This window comes from Vigna angularis, chromosome 6, assembly GCF_016808095.1.
Source record: "Vigna angularis cultivar LongXiaoDou No.4 chromosome 6, ASM1680809v1, whole genome shotgun sequence".
In the NCBI taxonomy this organism is placed as follows: Eukaryota; Viridiplantae; Streptophyta; class Magnoliopsida; order Fabales; family Fabaceae; genus Vigna; species Vigna angularis.
The window spans coordinates 16,462,476-16,482,205 of NC_068975.1; the positions used below are offsets into that span (position 1 = coordinate 16,462,476).

At 36.1% G+C, this 19,730-nt stretch overlaps 3 protein-coding genes across 3 annotated transcripts; 2 read left to right on the forward strand and 1 right to left on the reverse strand.

The window, feature by feature from the left end:
- Nucleotides 1-2,256: 2,256 nt before the first annotated feature.
- On the reverse strand, nucleotides 2,257-2,697 carry LOC108321923 (uncharacterized). Its single transcript, XM_017553838.1, has one exon. The coding sequence runs from the start codon at nucleotides 2,695-2,697 to the stop codon at nucleotides 2,257-2,259; it is 441 nt and encodes a 146-aa protein (XP_017409327.1).
- Nucleotides 2,696-9,126, forward strand: LOC108321924 (B3 domain-containing protein At5g24050-like). The gene is made up of 2 exons (XM_017553839.1): nucleotides 2,696-3,060; nucleotides 8,937-9,126. Exons 1-2 carry the CDS (start codon nucleotides 2,696-2,698, stop codon nucleotides 9,124-9,126), a joined length of 555 nt encoding a protein of 184 aa, XP_017409328.1.
- Nucleotides 9,127-9,129: 3 nt separating this feature from the next.
- On the forward strand, nucleotides 9,130-9,777 carry LOC108321925 (uncharacterized). The gene has a single exon (XM_017553840.1). It carries the CDS (start codon nucleotides 9,130-9,132, stop codon nucleotides 9,775-9,777), a length of 648 nt encoding a protein of 215 aa, XP_017409329.1.
- The last annotated feature ends 9,953 nt before the right edge of the window (nucleotides 9,778-19,730 follow it).

Genomic DNA, 19,730 nt, shown 5'->3' on the forward strand with positions numbered 1-19,730 from the left:
AATAAAACATGAACACAAAGATGAAATAAGGTATGAAACAAAATTATTTTTTCTCTTCAACAAGTTTTGAATTTGTTCGCATTTTATCAAAAGTGGCTTCTTTAAAAATGTGTTTAGCTAATACAAAATATTTGATTCCCATATATTTTATTCATTTTAAAAAAAATATATATTTAAAGATAAAACCACTTATCTTTAAATTATAATTGTATTTTCTTAGTATAAGAGTGTTGATTTTATAGAATATTTTTTTTTGCCTTATCAATGACAGTTATCAATTATCTCTTACACAACTAAAATAAGGTTAGTTTCACTTTAAATTAGATATGAGTGTAAAATATAAATACAATTTTTTTAAAAACAATTGAAAATTTAAATCATTTTGTATTTATCTTATTCTTAGCTTATCATTTCGGTTTTTGATGAACTTCTTATTTCTAAGTTTTATTATCTTATTTACTTGTTTAAAAAACAGTTTTGATTTATATTTTTTATTAAGTTTATCTCTTTTGTGCATAACTTAATCAAATCAAATCTATCAAAATCTTTTCTATGATTTATCTTTTCTTTTTATTTATATCTTTTTATCAAATCAAATCTATCAAAATATTTTTTATGGTTTATCTTTTCTTTTTGATTTATATCTTTTTATCATTAATCTTTATGATCTATCTTTGTTTTACTATTTAAAATCCCTAACACTTCTACATCTTATTATTTTTTTCATTGCTTTTTTCTCTTTCAACTATCAAGTTTTCACCATTCATTTGATTGTCATAATGAGAAACTTGAAAACGTTAAAAGAATTGCTTGCAAGTATCACTGATAGAGAGTCTCTTAATAGATTGTGTTTCAAATCATTTCAACCTTCTATGTTGGATTGGCTAATATCTCAAGATGCTCCATACTTATACAATGAAGAAGAATTGCTTCAACTGGAGGATTACCACCAACAACTTTCAAATTGTTATGAATCACATTTAGCAAGGAATAATACAAAAAAAGGTGCTCCAATAAGGTATATTCAAATTCACTTTATTTGTTATTGAAATTTTTAGTATAATGTATAATCATATATATATTTTTCAATTCCCACTGTTTTGAAGTAAGGATCATTATTTTAAACAAGCAAATATAGATTTTTATTTCAAATTGATATAATGCCATTAAAATAAAGATTAAATGTCTTTTTAATCTCTTAATTTTGATATGAAATTGAAATTTGTCTAAACTTTGATACATTTTGGTCCTTAAACTTAATAAATGAATAGAGTTTTTTTAATTCAATTACATTAACTTTTTTTTATCTCAAACATGTTTCATTCTAGTTATTACGTTAGTTGAAAAACACGTTATATGTCACTAAAACTTAAGGTAATTAGACTCAAATTACTGTATCCATTCCTTTATAATTTTAGGACCAAAATATATTCAAATTTCACATAGGAAAGAATTTTTTTTTAATTTTATATAAAAGTTAAGGGACAAGTACATATTTAATCCTTAGACACGTTATATATAAGATATAAACAATCCTTCATTGGTCAAAATAATAATACATGACAAAATGATAGTTATTATGAATTTGATTGAAAAACTTACATTCAAATGTTTTAACGAAAAAATTATAATTTGAAATAATAGTTGAATGAAATAGAAAAAATATATAGTAATAATAATATCTAAAAGGCTATTTAATATAGTTTTCTATTTGTAAATGTATTCCAAGTTGTAATCATTTAATAATATTTACTATATATTATTTATATAATTCCTTAATTAAATATGACTTAAACAGATAAGATAAAATGATTAGAGATTGGTTGATTTGGCATCAGGAATATTGTTAGATTTTTACACCGTGATTAATTTGTAAATTAATTTGAACAATCATAATAGGAAGATATTATATTTGACTACATTATAGCTATTTTTTTAAAATTTCATTAACTAGTTTTGATACAATAATATCTTGCTAGATTTCTATTAGTTTACAAATTTAAAAGCATCACATGTTATTCAGATCATGAACACGAAATTTAATTGGTAAAATCTCATTAATTTTGTTACATTTCTTAAAATTTATTCTAACTATTCTAAAATCTAAATTTCATTTCTTATATTATATTATTTTATTTTATTTTATATATTGAGTTAGAATTTTGTTAAAGAGTGCTTTATTTTTTATAAATAACTTTTATTAATGTGAAAACTAATTATGTATCAATTTATAACTAGAATGAGTATAATTATTAATTAAAGTGTTTTAATATGTAGACAAAGAGAAGAAATGCCAAAAGGAGAAATCGAGGTGCCAAATATAAAAAAACGGAGGAAAATTATGAAAAGTTCATCATGTTCATCTTCCTCTTCATCTCCACCACCATCATCATCTTTACCTCCATTTCTACTACCACCACCACCACAATCTTTACCTCCACCACCATCACCATCTTTACCTCCACCTTTACCACCACCACCATCACTATCTTTACCTTCACTTGTACCACCACCACCATCTTCACCTCTAACTATACCACCACAACCATCTTCTCCTCCACCTCTAGCATCACCATCATCCTCACCTCTACCCACACCGTCAAGGATAAAAGTGGTAGGTTTGAAACCTCCACCACCTAGAAGTTTAGTTAGGATAAGTCCAACACCTCCATCATCACATTTGTCAATTGAATTCATGAATCGGGTCACCGAATTGAATGGCTATGATCTTAAATTTGTGATGCACAAGATACTTTTCTCATCGGATGTGAAACCAAACAATAACCGATTATCAATTCCAAAAAAGAAAACCAAATGTGATTTTCTTACTGAAGATGAGATTGTGAAGTTGGAAGAAAAAAAAAATAATGATAAAATGATTGGTTTGGAAGTGACTGTGTTGGACCCCTGTTTGAGAGAATATACTCTGCCAATGAAGAAGTGGACTATGAAATCAGACACCTACAATCTTGTCAAGGAGTGGAACAAGATCGTGGCAACTAACAAGTTTAAAGAAGACCAAGAATTACAAATATGGTCTTTTAGGGTTAATACCAAATTGTATTTATTCTTAAACAAACTTTGAGTTTGAATGTTGGGTTCTAATGTAGAGTGAAGATTAAGCTTTTTGTAAATTTGTTTTCTTTTATGTTTTTATAAGTAAGGTGTAGCTTATCCCCGAATTTTGGTTGTTAGTAAGAAGTATTTTTCTTTGAATTTTTAGGTTTACAAATAAGTTTCTCTTCACATCCTTTTTAAGAACCTTAGAATAAAATTCATTATCACTAACAAATGTAGAAGAAAAGGCCTTTGAAAAATTTCAAGCAAAGGATTTGCATTTAGCAATTATCTTTACTTTATGTTCCTATAGATCAATGCCAACGTCATTACGATGTTAGTGTCACATTGGCCATGCCATAAATAGTGAATGGATATACTTGTTACATTTTTGTATGCAGCTTGACAAACAAAGTTTATCATAACAACAATGGAGTATTTAATCAAATGGGTTTAATCGGAACTACTAATCACATTTACATAAAAAAAAATTTGTAACTTTTTATGAAAATCGATAATATGTCAATTTGTGATTCTAAAAATTTTGGCTTCTAGAAATGATATAATGTAATTTGTAACTAGGCATGTGTAACACCTTATTAATGTATAAGTAATTTCTATTTAATTAAAAAAAAAGTTATTTCTTTATTGTGCGATAGAATTTTTTAGAAATAATTAGTTAAAACATAATCAGCTATATTAGGGATTTCTAAATTTTAAGGTTAAGGGTATTTTAATAATTTTCATTAAAAAATAAAAGGAAACCCCAAACTCTTGCTCAACTCTCTCATTCCTCTCAACCCTTTCTCTTTCATCTCTCACACTCCAACCTTATCTCTGTCATCCTTACTGTAGCCCCAATTGAAAAAATCAGAAACACTTGCCGTTAAACAATTTGCCTTTGTAAAGAGTTGAGTTATTGACATATTCACCTTCAGGCAAAGGTTCAATCAAGATCTCTTCAATTTCACCATCTTCACTAACCTCTCTAATTTCATCATCTGCATATGTTGAATCATCATCTCTAAAAAAACCCTCTAGGCCAATTACCAATTCCTTCGGATGTCATTATGCTTGTGAAAATTAGATAAAATTATATACGACAAAAATTATAAAATGAAAACTCATTATAAAATCATTTTTTGTAAGAAATTGTTTAACAACGAGTGTTTCTGATTTTTTTCCAGGCCAATTACCAATTCCTTTGATGTCATTATGCTTGTGAAAATTAGATAAAATTAGATAAGACAAAAATTATAAAATGAAAACTCATTATAAAATCATTTTTTGTAAGAAATTGTTTAAGAGCGAGTATTTCTGATTTTTTTCTAGGTCAATTACCAATTCCTTTATGCTTGTGAAAATTAGATAAAAATAGATAAGACAAAAATTATAAAATGAAAACTCATTATATAATCATTTTTTGTAAGATTGTTTAACAGCCAATGTTTCTGATTTTTTTCAGTTGGGGCTACCATAGGATGACAGAGAAAATGTTGGAGTGAGAGAGATGAAAGAGAAAGGGTATATAAGGGTATTTTTGTCTACTAAAACCCGGTACACATTGCTAAAGTACCAACTGAAAAACAGACGTATGTGCGTTAGCAAACCCCATATACATATACATATACATATATATATATATATATATATATATATATATATATATATATATATATATATATATATATATATATATATATATATATATATATATATATATATATATATATATATATATATATATATATATATATATATATATATATATATATATATATATATATATATATATATATATATATAATTCTTGTGAAACCGAAAATACTTGTAAAGTTTTTTTCATTCTACTAACTTCAACTATTCAGTACTTATCTTCTAAGCCTCCTTCATTCTCTATCGGATGGTGCAATGCTTTTAGAAATTTATCCTACTCAAGTTGAGGATTTTGGTTAAAATTTGGATTGATGAAAAAAGTGTCGCAAATCACGATTGAAATAATATTTATAGGAATATTTTGCTACCATGAGCTCCTATCTGATTGAGCCTCAATTATGATTAGAGGCTCATTGGCCAACTTAGTTGTTTTCTTTTGGCTAAGTTATCCTAATCGAAAATGCCTCTAACAAACATACAAAGACACTGGTAGGTGATATTCGGCTTAATGAGCAACATGTTTGTCAAAAAAATACATACTTTGGTGCGAAACACATAATACTCAATATGCGACATCTAGTGACTGATGTTTGATATTTGGCAAAAGGATCCATTTTTCATAGTCATTGGCATTCAATACCTGATACTTGATATCTGGTACCCGACTAAGTTTCTGGTAAGCGGTATGATGTTATTTGTCTTAGATAACCTAATTAAAGGTTATAAGTAACATGACTGAGGGATCTCGGTCACAAAGAATACATAAATATTTTACATATTATAAAAATAATTATTTTCTAAAATATTAAGAGTCCTATATCATGTTACTATAAGAAAATAATTAAATAACAACAAAACAAAAAATAAAAAGACTAATTTATATATCAATTTATAAATTAAAAATTATTGGTATTTAAAATAGTCTCTATTATAAATACAATATTATAATTAGTTTATGAATTAGAGTCTACATTGATCTATAACATTAACCATTAAAATTTTAACTACCAAAAAATCAGTGTCTAAACTATTTTTTAATTTGAAATTAGTATAAATTTTAACAAATTTGGTTTGTAACAGTAAATATAATTTTATTTGTTGGCATTGACCAATCATTACTATTTTACCCTCACACCTTAATAAAACTAATTATTTAGAAATATAAAAACTTCTTATCAATGAAATAACTAATTTATGAAATATTACTATATGAAAATATGAATCAATGTGATAAAACTCTGTTGGTTGCAAACTATCAAAGCCTTTAATAACATATCTTATCCGTATTGAAATCATATTCAATAATAAATTATATAAATAACATTACATCTTTCAATGTTATTAAATAATTATTATTCGAAAACAAGCAATTATATATATAAAATAACAAAAACTTTACAATAATACATATTTTTTTCACCCTCTATGTACTTTTTGTATTTACACGTTCTTGAAAACCATTTTAAAGTTGTTTATAATATAAAATTATGAAACATCTTTTCAATCTAATACAGAAGGTTTGAATATCTTGCAAAATAGCTTGTTAAGAGACTTTCAATTAGTAATCCTTGCGACCAAATATGTTTTAAAGTTTCCAATATACTCATGATCATAAAATAAATTAAAGACAAACTTAAGATTTGAAACACAAATTTAATGGAAGTATAAATGTCAGACCTCGGAAAAACGCACCCAAACCCCTCTTGTCAGAATCATTAAAAACGCACCCAAAACCCTTCTGAACGGGCGCTAGGTGTCAGGAAGCTAGGATTTGAAAATCAGATAGTGGAAGGCAGGTGTTAGCGAGTGAGCGGACGTTCGTTTTAACGAAAGAAGCAAAATCTGATTTTTTCTGAAATTCCCGTTTCACTCACTCTGCATGCACCCTTCTTCCCTAAAACTCTGAACCTTTCATTTTCTCCTACTTCTCTCTAAAAACTTCCCCATCTCTCTACCAAAACTCACCTTTTTACTCCTCCGATCATCTTTCAGAGACCGTAGAAGCGTTCCCGGCGTCATAAGCTTCATTCTGAACCGAACATTTCCGAGTTCTGAACCTGGTAAGTCTTTTTTACTTAGTCGTTCGTTCTATAGTACATGCAAACTAAGCCTCGGTTGCATGATGATATCTTGTCTGATCCACTTTTGGTTGTTTTGCTGTTAATTAGTTTAAGAGTTGTGGAACGTAAGGGTAGGAGAGATTTTTAGTCAGACCAACCATACTTCTGCCTCTAGGACGTTCGTTCACAGTAGAGGTAAGGGAAACTTATTCAATTTAATTCTTATGTTTTTACTGTGCTGCATGGATGTGCTGTGAGTTGTATGAAGCATGACTTTGTGATGTTTGACTATTTGTTATATGATAATGATTTTGAGCTGATGTATGAGTAATATGAAATGTGCTATGATATGAATGTATAAAATTAAGAGGTTATATGCTGCGAAATGAATTTAAATGTAAATGAATTCTGAATATGAAATTCCCCTATGATATTGAACGTTCGACATTGAACGGTCCTTGACCGTTCGGTGTTTCTAGTAAACTCCTTTAAAATTGAATTCTTTCATTTGGGAAGAATTCTAGTTAAGGACAAGTGCCTTCTTGTAATAGTGCTATGTTTGAGCGTTCGACCAAATGTAGATGTACCTGAGTGTTACGTGAGGAACTGAAAATCTTGTAAACATGTATTTGTATATTTAGTTATTCTTCAACACTGTCTCCAACGTGTCTTATCATAATTATTATTATTAATGTTTCTATTATAAGTTTAAATTAGTGATAGGTCTCAACCCAAGCTCTCGTAATGAGTGGCGCTCGGTCTTATACCAAACGTTCGTACTCGTTTTAATTTTTCAATCTTAATGAAACAACGTTTGTCCAAATTCAGTAGAATCTCCTTTATCGTGCTCAGTCATTGACCGACACTTGGTCTATATATATATATATATATATATGAATTATTCTACGTATGGTTCTTTAAAAGTCTTGGCACGCATACCTTCATTGTCTCCGACCTACAGTCCCCGTACTTGATGTATTCTTTGAGTGTTGGTTTTAGTTCACGAGAGTCAGTTCATTTAACTGATTCATGTTGTAAGTAACGTTCGGCATATATTGTATAATTGTTCTCGATTTATTTTTAAATCTAGAAGTAACCCTTTCGGTCTTATTCTATTATGGATTGGGAGATTTCTCGGTCTCGTTCCTATCTTTCGTCCTTGTTTAGAAGAGTATATGAGATGAATGAAAGGTTGTGGATTTTAAACGAGCGTTCCGGGGAGGAACAACTCATGATTGAATATTGAAAGTTGTAAAGTATGATTGTGGTAATGCTAAGCTGTCGATTCATCCTGATGTTCCGTGAGTACTCGTCCTCACGTAGAGGAGAGTAGGTCATGTGTGGGAACGGCAGGAGGTCCTAGTCCTTAGGGGTACTTTGGACAGATAGGACTAACCTCGGGTGGCAGCTAATGAGAGTATTCCAGTTACTACATCACCCGGGTGCACGAACGTCGTAGCTACACAGATTTCATATAGTCCGGACGGTCGGTCTAGTAGTAGCCCTTGCTTGAAACGTATTGTTAACTTTATCTGTGTGTTGATTGTATGAATTGTATGATTTGTAACTGAATTAAATTACATAAGCTTACCCTGTGTTTTCCTTGTGTTGTCTCGTCTTGTACGTTCGTCTTGTCGTTGCAATGATTATCCGTGTGGATGTGAGCAGAAGGAGGCGCGCTACTGGAAGAGGCGCTGGAAGAAGGAAATTTGGAGGAAGGGAACCTCGTCGACGTTGAAGTTAAGGCCGAACCGTAGTACGTTCGGTTAGTAGTATAGTCTAGTTAGTGTAAGGTGTCGTTAGATCACCTTTCCTTTTGATAGGAATGACCGTTCGGTAATCCCTTTTGTAAACCGTTCGGTCAGTTTTGTATTGATGTATAGTTAAATTTGAACTCTTAATGTTTATGTCGTTCGGTCAGAACCGCACGCTTTCTTTAATGTAAGACTGAACTGATATAATTACTAATTGTAATTATTTCTATTATATAGTTCTTTGCTGTATTTTTGGGATGTTACATTAGTGGTATCAGAGCAGTTTTGTTCTCTTAAGGACACTGTAGGTTATGAGTACACTATGTTTTTGCTGTGTGCTTAATATTCGTTTGATGAGTTATTTTAAACTTTTTGATCATAACTAACGATCGTTTTCTCTGCTTCTCAGAGAACTAATGGCACCAAGACCTCCTCCTCAACCACAACCCACCGAGCGTGATGCATCCGACAACACTAGGTTGTTGGAATCGGTCATAGAAGCGCTACAGCAGCAGAACGCTGCCTTGGTGCAGCAGAACGCGGTTGCTTTACAAAGTCTGGAAGCTGCACGCGCCAACTCTGAAACAACCCAACGTTAGCTGATGGAAATCATTGCCATGACAAGGAACACGTCCGGAGCGTCAACTTCCAACGCTACTCATCCGACCGAGTGGAGCTTGGAGAGTTTCCTTCAACATCACCCAGCCAAGTTCAATGGGAAGTGCCTCCCTGATGAGGCCGATCAGTGGCTACGTGATATGGAGCGGATCTATGACACCAAGAGGTGTCTGAATGATAACAGATTGGCGTTTACGGAGTATCTACTTACTGGGGAGGCTAGTCATTGGTGGACTAGCGTGAAGATGATATTGACGGACGCTCAAAGTCCCATCTCTTGGGAAGTTTTCAGGACCAAGTTTTATGAGGAGTACTTTCCAGATAGCGTACGTTTCGCTAAGGAGGTGGAGTTTCTCCAGTTGGTACAAGGTGGTATATCGGTTTCTGAGTACACCAACAAGTTGAAGCACCTGGTTCGTTTCAACACCATGGCTACGAGCAAGGAGTGGCAATGCCGGAAGTTTGAGAATGGGCTTAGAAGCGAATTGAAGTTGTTGATCTCCAGCTTGTGCATCAAGTCTTTTCCCACCATGGTTGAGAGAGCCAAAGTATTAGAGAAGAACGTGGCAGAGGTGGAACACCAGAAGAAGCAACAACAGGTGGTGAGGGGACCGGTATCTGATAACGGTTGAAAAACCGTTATTTTTATGCTTAAATTTGATACCAAAAGCAACCTTTAAGACATAGAAACTAGTTTGAAATCATATTTTTGCTTTAGTTTTGAGAATAAGAGAGTTGAAAGTGAATTTAATGGTTTTGTGCAAGATTCCATTGATTTTGTAGGCTAATTGAATGATTTGAAAGAAGAATTGAAATACCGAATGATTGGAGTGCTGAAAAGTCAACCAGAAACCAGAAAAGTCAACCAGTCAACCAGAAAAGTCAACCAGAATGCTGAAAAACCAACCAGAACGCAGAAAAAGTCTGACCGAGTGGCGCTGAGCGGCAAAATACCGCTGAGCGGAACTTTTCGGGTGCCGAAATCATCGCTGAGGAGCAAAATGGCCGCTGAGGGGAGAAAACGAGACGCGCAATCACCGCTGAGCGGTATTTTACCGCTGAGCGGCACTTTAATGGGCTTGGGCTTGACTTTTTGTAATTTACGAATGGTATTTAAGCCTTAGGGTTTCCTAGGGTTAGGCATCTTTCGCAGAAACGAGGCAAACACTCTCTCTTCCACCCCTTTGAAGGAGGATCTTGGATGCTCAGGCTACCTCTTCACCTTTTTAGGGTTTATTCTTTCATACTTTCATTGTAATTCATCTAGGTTCACCATGAATATGGTGAACTAAACCTTGTATGTTTGTTGGGGAATCAATGTAATCTCTTGAAGCTCTCATATATGGAAGTTATGCTTGCATCTTAATCTAAGATTTATGCTTTCTTTCATCATTAGTTAGGGTTTTTCCTCTTTGCTTAATGCTTGCATAGTTTAACTCATTCAATGCATGATTATTGGTTTTGTCGATACGGGCACGTACGGGGAAGTCTAGATCCGGGGAATTTCTCCCAATATTATATTGGTTGTCGTTAAGCTCCTGCACTTATGAACTAATCATTAGGAATGCTAGGAATTGTATGAACTCGTGATTAGGGAGAAGCCATCTAGAATGGTACTTTAGAGAGTGGCATTAACAATGATGATTTGAATGTTGAATTCCTAAAATGTATGAGAGTGGATGAGATGAAATTGACCCCCAACAACATATTCATTCATATATTCCATTGAAAGTGTTTATCTTTTGTCTTTGCCATTGATCAAACTTCATGCATACATGTTTATTTTGTTTTTCGTCTTGCATATAAAAATCCAAATATTTCGTTTGTAAGTCCTAGCTAATCAACAAATCACATAACTAAACTAGGCCGTGAGTCCTTTGGGAAGAACGATACTTGGTCTTACCAAGTTTATTACTTGAACGATTCGGTCATACTTGCCGATTGTGAAACAAGTTTGTGACATCATATTTTGGTGCTTACAAATTTGTCCATCAAGTTTTTGGCGCCGTTGCCGGGGACTCGTGGTTTAACTGGTTAATTTGTGTGATTATTGATTATCTTTGACTTTAAATTTGAATTTCTGTTTTTATTTTTTCTGTTTTTATTTTATTTTATTTTTCTCTTTTTATTTTATTTTATTTTTCTGTTTTTATTTTATTTTATTTTTCTGTTTTTATTTTATTTTATTTTATTTTCTGTTTCCTATCTTCTTATCTTTTCAATTATATCCTTTGATTTTTTCTCTATCTTTTTGTGCTAACAAATATTTCCTAGAGTTTTGTGCCTAATGTTTGCAGGATGCAATTTGGTCAAGAATTTAACTATATGGGCACTCAATTCTACCAAAGTAATCTCAACCAATGGTGGGAACCTCACTCAAGCATGGATCAAAGCCAATTTTGGCAAGCTGCCGGACAATTTGAGAACCAACCACAACAACAATGGCAGCAACAAAGCTTTAAAATCAACAAAGGGAAGCAAGAGATCTCTTCATTTAGACAAGGCATGGAGGAAACACTAGGTCACGCATGGGACAGGTACAAAAATCTATTAAGAAAGACTCCCATGCATGGATTTGACGAAGGAGAAGTAGTCCTAATCTTCCTTGGAGGTCTTGGTTCACAAACAATGATGATGCTTAACGCCTCAGCTAGAGGCAATATCAAATGGAAGACTCCAGAGGAAGCCACAGAAATAATTGAAAACATGACTACTAATGACAATAAGTGGAACAGTAAAAGAGGAGCTCCTATTCAACAAAAAGGAGTTCTACAATTACAAACCAATGATGCCTTGCTTGCACAGAACAAGATACTAACTCAACAATTGGAGAATCTCACAAAGATACTTGCACAACTGCCAAAAGAGTTAAAGACTGTTGCACAGGTTCAACCACAGATGTGTGAATTATGTGGTGGAGACCATATAAATGGTCAATGCGCCTTTCCAGTGGAAGCCGTGGAGGATGTTAATTTCATGGCCAACCAGTTTCCATACCGTCAAGGGAATTATAATCAAGGGTGGAAACCACATCCAAGCATTGGCCAAGGACAAACTGGGCAAGCTAATCAATATAATAAGCAGCAGCAGCAACCAACCTTGTGGCAACAATTATCTATGCTTAATGAAAGACAAACAAGGTTGGAAGAAACTCTTCAGCAATTCATACAGAAAACTGAATCTTCTCAAAAGAGCACTGAAGCTGCTATTAAGAACTTGACGATTCAAATGGGGCAGATTACCAAGCAGTTGGAAGAAAGGCCTGACACGGATTTTGGGGCTAATACTGAGGTTAACCCCAGGGAAGAGTGTCAAGAGATAGTGAGTGTAAATGTTGAAAAAGTTGAGTTGGAAAAAGAAGAGAGAAAAGAGAGAGAAGAGAAAGAAGAAGAGAAAATTTGTGTGAAGATTGAGAAGGTGAGTAGAAAAAGAAAAGAAAAAAAGAAAGTGAGAGAAAAGAGAAAGAGGACGAGAGGAAAAAAGAAAGAATCATATGAAAAACCTCGTCCCCATCCAAAGAAGTATCATAGGAAGAAGGAATTTGAGCGCTTTATGGAAATCTTCAAGAAATTGGAGATTAAAGTTCCTATGATTGAGACATTGCAACAGGTTCCTGGTTTGATCAAATTTCTGAAGAAGTTCAGTAGAAAGAAGAAAAAAAAGAAGAAAGAACATGAGTTTGGGTCAAGCTAGTGACGTTAAAAGAGCGCTTTCTGGGAGGCAACCCAGTGATTTAAGAACTTTTTAATTTTTGTTTTGGTGATGTAATTTTGAACTTTTGGGTATTTTTGTTTTTGTTATAAGTTTGTTGCAGGGTTTACATCTACTGATGGATGTTAGGCGGAAGAGTATCTACTGAAGGATACTATGTTTGTATACACCTACTGATGGGTGTTGGTAAGAAAGATTTGCATCTACTGAAGGGTGCTGGAGGATTTTGGGTCAGGCTCGTGACGTTAAACAAGCGCTACCTGGGAGGCAACCCAGTTGATTAATTTTTCTGTATAATTTTTGTTTTGATCCTGCTTTAGTTGCATAATAGGGTTGTGCATGAGTGATTTGAGAATTTTATTGCAGGGAGCCAATAAGGGGTATGTTTAGGATGCATCTAGGTCAAGCTAAGAAGGAGAGCACTTCCCGCAAGTGCCGCTGAGCGGCAAACTACCGCTGAGCGGTAGTATCGCAGAGGGGGCTTGGGTTGTCCCTCAGCGAAACCTGAGCCCATTTGGGGTATTTTTATACCCTAAGCTGCGCCTTGGCCTCTCTTTTTAGATTCTTCTATGCACACACTCCTACATACTTTTCCAAGGTTTTCTACAACTTTTTCCTCACCCCTCTTGAGAAAATCTTCCTTTCACTCACTTGCTCACTAGTTTTTCCATCTAAGTTTGGGGTTGGGAAAGAGCATCATTGATGGGGCTGAGTTTTTTCAAAGCACTAGAGTAGAATTTGTTTTATCAATCACTTATGTTTGTAGAATAGGGTTTGATGTACTCAATTGGAAATTTTGTCTATTATGATGGTTTGCTTATGATTGTTGTTTGATAAGTAATGCCTGATGATGCTTTGATATTGATTGATGTTGAGAATGTGCACATTATATGCTTATACAGGTGGTTCACAAGCATTGTGAACAAATGCAAGGGTTTATGATTGTGATTATGATTCTAAGCAGGATGTTATATGTGGAATGTGAATGAGCTTATATGTGAGGTTTTGAGCTCCAGAGTTGTTATTGTTGAATACTATTACTGTGAAAGCATGAATGACTTTGCCCAGGTTTTCTATGATTGAATTACTTGCTTGTTTGCATCATATGATCAAGGCCATTTGTTGGAAACCTTTTTATTGGCCAAATTCATAAAGTTAGCCTACTAAAAGAGAACACGTTGTGTTCTATCCTTTGAACCCTTAGCCTTGAACATACACTGAAAACCTTTGATTGAAAATCTTTACCTTGAGTTAAGTAGAGGATCTTGTATGGTATTGTTAAATGTTCAAGTTTGGGGTTGTTGGGAAAACATGAAAAGAAAAGCATTGAGCTAAGAGCTAAAAAGTAAGAATATGCAAGGAGAAAAGAAAAAGAAGTAAAGCTCAATGCAAATGCAAAGGCAAAAGAAAGTTGGGAATGAATAAGATGATTGTGTTATTATGATTCTCTTAACTCAAGGATTTTGTGATCCAGAAAAACCAATTTTCTTGTTAGCCCAGCCACGTTATAAGCCATTGAAAGTCCTTGTGATAATGCATGCTTGTGAATTTATTTGATTATGGTTAAATGAAAGGCAAAGTCAATTCTTGTGACATTGTGGTAGTAGAGTGAAAGAGTGATTACCTCTTATACACTTGTGTTTGAGTGAAACACTTTACCTAGTGAGGAGATATTCCATGAGCACATGAACATCCATGCTTAGTTGATTTATCATTCATGAAAAATAGCATTTGTTGGATATTAAGTGATTTTGTGAACACCCAAAGCATGTGCACATCTTGATTGAAGTCTTGATGATGAGCTAAATTGAGTATTTACTTGTCTTGAAAGAAGGATTTTTGAATGTGGTGAACCATTATATGGATTGATGGAAGATTGAGTTACATCTTGTTTGCTTGAGGACAAGCAAAGTTTTAAGTTTGGGGTTGTGATAACGGTTGAAAAACCGTTATTTTTATGCTTAAATTTGATACCAAAAGCAACCTTTAAGACTTAGAAACTAGCTTGAAATCATATTTTTGCTTTAGTTTTGAGAATAAGAGAGTTGAAAGTGAATTTAATGGTTTTGTGCAAGATTCCATTGATTTTGTAGGCTAATTGAATGATTTGAAAGAAGAATTGAAATACCGAATGATTGGAGTGCTGAAAAGTCAACCAGAAACCAGAAAAGTCAACCAGTCAACCAGAAAAGTCAACCAGTCAACCAGAAAAGTCAACCAGAATGCTGAAAAACCAAACAGAACGCAGAAAAAGTCTGACCGAGTGGCGCTGATCGGCAAAATACCGCTGAGCGGAACTTTTCGGGTGCCGAAATCACCGCTGAGGGGCAAAATGGCCGCTGAGGGGAGAAAACGAGACGCGCAATCACCGCTGAGCGGTATTTTACCGCTGAGCGGCACTTTAATGGGCTTGGGCTTGACTTTTTGTAATTTACGAATGGTATTTAAGCCTTAGGGTTTCCTAGGGTTAGGCATCTTTGGCAGAAACGAGGCAAACACTCTCTCTTCCACCCCTTTGAAGGAGGATCTTGGATACTCAGGCTACCTCTTCACCTTTTTAGGGTTTATTCTTTCATACTTTCATTGTAATTCATCTAGGTTCACCATGAATATGGTGAACTAAACCTTGTATGTTTGTTGGGGAATCAATGTAATCTCTTGAAGCTGTCATATATGGAAGTTATGCTTGCATCTTAATCTAAGATTTATGCTTTCTTTCATCATTAGTTAGGGTTTTTCCTCTTTGCTTAATGCTTGCATAGTTTAACTCATTCAATGCATGATTATTGGTTTTGTCGATACGGGCACGTACGGGGAAGTCTAGATCCGGGGAATTTCTCCCAATATTATATTGGTTGTCGTTAAGCTCCTGCACTTATGAACTAATCATTAGGAATGCTAGGAATTGTATGAACTCGTGATTAGGGAGAAGCCATCTAGAATGGTACTTTAGAGAGTGGCATTAACAATGATGATTTGAATGTTGAATTCCTAAAATGTATGAGAGTGGATGAGATGAAATTGACCCCCAACAACATATTCATTCATATATTCCATTGAAAGTGTTTATCTTTTGTCTTTGCCATTGATCAAACTTCATGCATACATGTTTATTTTGTTTTTCGTCTTGCATATAAAAATCCAAATATTTCGTTTGTAAGTCCTAGCTAATCAACAAATCACATAACTAAACTAGGCCGTGAGTCCTTTGGGAAGAACGATACTTGGTCTTACCAAGTTTATTACTTGAACGATTCGGTCATACTTGCCGATTGTGAAACAAGTTTGTGACATCATATTTTGGTGCTTACTAATTTGTCCATCAGTATCGTATAGAAACAATGTGAATCTGAGAAGAACGCCTTATGCGCGGCCAGCACTAGCGTCAAATTCTGGTGGGTCTCAAGTAGTGATTGCTGTCGGACGGTCTGGACAGCAAGGGTCAGTGAAGTGCTTTCAGTATGGGGGACCCCATTATCGATCGTCATGTCCTCAAATGGTGGGAGAAAAATATTGCACTCGCTGTAGGAGGAACAGACATTTGGACAGCGAGTGTAACATGGGGGATGAGCGGTCATGAGACCACCAAACGCTGGAAGAATTCAGCAAGGAAAGGGAGGCCGAGCGCAGGCAATGGGGAGAGTATATGCTATAACGGGCGTAGAAGCAGCAAGCTCAGGTAACTTAATATTCGGTGATTGCTTGCTGTATGGTAAATCTTGCTGTGTATTGTATGACTCGGGGGCAACACATTCCTTCATCTCGAAGGCGTGCGTTGAGAAACTGGGTTTAGCTGAGAGAGAGATGCAGTTCGACTTGGTGGTGTCAACCCCAGCGGCTGGTGAGGTTAGGACGTCTGCAGTTTGCGTCAGATGTCCTATAGAAGTTGAGGGGCGTAGGTTTAAAATTAACCTCATTTGCTTACCTCTTCAAGGTTTGGAAGTGATTCTAGGGATGGATTGGTTAACGACCAATCACTTTCTTATAGATTGTGGAGAAAAGAGACTAGTGTTTCCGGATGAAGAAGAAGAAGAATTGTCGGTGACGCTTGGTCAGTTAAGGGAAGATATCATGGAAGGCGCGAGCTGTTATCTGATAATGACGCACGTGGATGACCAGGGTGGAGAATTAGATTATGAACGATCGTCCGGTAGCAAGATGATTGGAGGACGATCGGTGGTAGACGAATTTTCGGACGTTTTTCCAAACGAAGTGCCTGGATTACCTCCTCCTCACGAGGTAGAGTTTACAATCGACTTGGTGTCGACGGTAGGACCCATTTCTGTGGCACCTTATCGGATGTCACCAGCTGAATTGGTCGAACTCAAGAACCAAATTGAAGATCTCATGGATAAGAAGTTTATAAGGCCGAGCGCCTCACCTTGGGGAGTGCCTGTTCTTTTGGTGAAGAAGAAGGATGACAGCTCTCGGCTTTGTATTGACTATCGACAGTTAAACAAGCTAACCATCAAGAACAAGTACCCTTTGCCTAGGATCGACGATCTGTTGGATCAACTACACGACGCTACTGTATTCTCGAAGATCGATTTGAGGTTCGGTTATCACCAAATTCGAGTTAAGGAAGGGGACGTCCAGAAGACCGCTTTCAGGTCTTGTTACGGACACTACGAGTATGTAGTGATGCTGTTCGGTGTAACGAACACACCAGCGATATTCATGGACTACATGAATCTCATTTTCAGGCCGTACCTAGACAAATTCGTGGTCGTCTTCATCGACGACATTCTCATTTACTCCAAGAGCGGTGAAGAGCATGAAGAACACTTGAGGATAGTGCTGGGCGTCTTGAGGGAAAAGGAGTTGTACGCCAAGCTATCCAAGTGTGAATTTTGGATGAAGGAAGTACAGTTCTTGGGGCACGTAGTCTCTGCTGGAGGGATCTCAGTGGATCCGGCTAAGGTACGAGCGGTATTGGAATGGGAGAGTCCGCGTTCGGTCATTGAGGTCCGAAGTTTCGTAGGGCTCGCGGGCTACTAGAGGCGCTTTATTGAAGGATTTTCTAAGATAGTAGCACCGTTGACGCAGCTGACGCGAAAAGATCACCCGTTCGCTTGGATCGATCGGTGTGAAGCGAGTTTTCAGGAATTGAAGAAGAAGTTGACGAGTGCTCCGGTCTTGGTTATTCCTGACACGACCAAACCATTCGAAGTATACTGCGATGCATCTCATCAAGGTTTGGGCTGTGTGCTTATGCAAGAGAGAAGAGCGGTCGCGTACGCTTCTCGTCAGCTGAAGATTCACGAGAAGAACTACCCGACGCACGACTTGGAATTGGCAGCAGTCGTCTTTGCATTGAAGATTTGGAGACACTATTTGTACGGATCTACATTCCAAGTCTTCAGCGATCACAAGAGCCTCAAGTACCTCTTTGATCAGAAGGAGTTGAATATGAGGCAAAGGAGGTGGCTTGAGTTCTTGAAGGACTACGACTTTGAGTTACTCTACCATCCAGGGAAAGCGAACGTGGTAGCGGACGCTTTGAGCAGAAAGGTGGTGCATGTCTCATCCATGATGGTCAGAGAATTAAGTTTGGTGGAGAGCTTTAGAGATTTAAGGTTACAGTTCGATTTAGAGCCGAACAGTATTAAATGTTGTAACCTCAGAATATCCAGTAACGTCTTTGACAAGATCAGAGAGAAGCAGTCAGCGGATGAAGACTTGGTGAAGATTTTGGGCGCGCTCGGTTCAGACAAAGCAAAGTACTTCAATACTGGAACGGACGGTCTTCTTCGATACAGAGATAGGACGTGCGTTCCAAACGATGGCGAGTTGAAGAGGATTATCCTAGAGGAAGGGCACCAGAGTCGTCTTAGCATGCATCCTAACATGATTAAGATGTATCAAGATCTCAGGAAATCCTTCTGGTGGCCAGGAATGAAGAGTGATGTCGCTCGCTTCGTATCGTCATGTTTAACTTGTCAACGAGCCAAGGCAGAGCATCAGAGACCGGGCGGTTTACTACAGCAGTTGGAGATTCCGGAATGGAAGTGGGACAGCATATCGATGGACTTTGTCACCCACTTACCACGCACGGTCAAGAATCACGACTCCATTTGGGTGATAATGGATCGGCTAACGAAGAGCGCTCACTTCTTGGCTGTCAACCTGAAGATGTCTATGACGAACCTGGCTAAACTCTACATCAAAGAAATAGTTCGGTTGCATGGAGTGCCTTCTAGCATCATCTCTGACCGAGACACGAGATTCACATCTCGGTTTTGGTAGTCTCTGCAAAGTGAGTTGGGCAGCAAACTATAGATGAGTTCAGCCTATCATCCTCAGACGGACGGTCAGTCAGAGAGGACCATTCAGACGCTTGAAGACTTATTGAGAACGTGCGTACTGGACCACCTGGGCGTATGGGATGAAATCTTACCTTTGGTGGAATTCACCTACAACAACAACTTTCAGTCCAGCATCGGAATGACTCCGTTTGAAGCTCTCTACGGGAGGAAGTGCCGAACGCCACTATGTTGGTTCCAGGAAGGAGAGAAGGTGTTGACTGAACCTGAGCTCATTCAGCAGACAACCGAGAAGGTGAAGTTGATCCAGGAAAGGTTGAAGACGTCAAGGAGCCGACAGAAGTCTTACGCTGACAAGAGGAGAAGACCTTTGGAGTTCGTTGCAGGAGATCATGTTTTCCTTAGATTAAATCCAACCACTGGAGTAGGCAGAGCCGTTCGTCCAAAGAAGTTATCCCCCAAGTTCGTCGGACCTTATCAAATCTTGAGGAAGATCGGACCAGTGGCGTACGAGTTATCATTGCCTCCTCAACTGTCCAATCTTCATCCAGTCTTCCACGTTTCCCAACTTCGGAAGTACATAGCCGATCCTTCTCACATACTGGAGTTAG

Coding starts and splice junctions, on each gene's coding strand:
- LOC108321923 (XM_017553838.1), bottom strand. CDS start 2,697: ATGAATTCAATTGACAAATGTGATGATGGAGGTGTTGGACTTATCCTA.
- LOC108321924 (XM_017553839.1), top strand. CDS start 2,696: ATGAATCGGGTCACCGAATTGAATGGCTATGATCTTAAATTTGTGATG. Junction 3,061..8,936: donor TTTAGGGTTAATACCAAATT/GTATTTATTCTT, acceptor TCTGCTTCTCAG/AGAACTAATGGCACCAAGAC.
- LOC108321925 (XM_017553840.1), top strand. CDS start 9,130: ATGGAAATCATTGCCATGACAAGGAACACGTCCGGAGCGTCAACTTCC.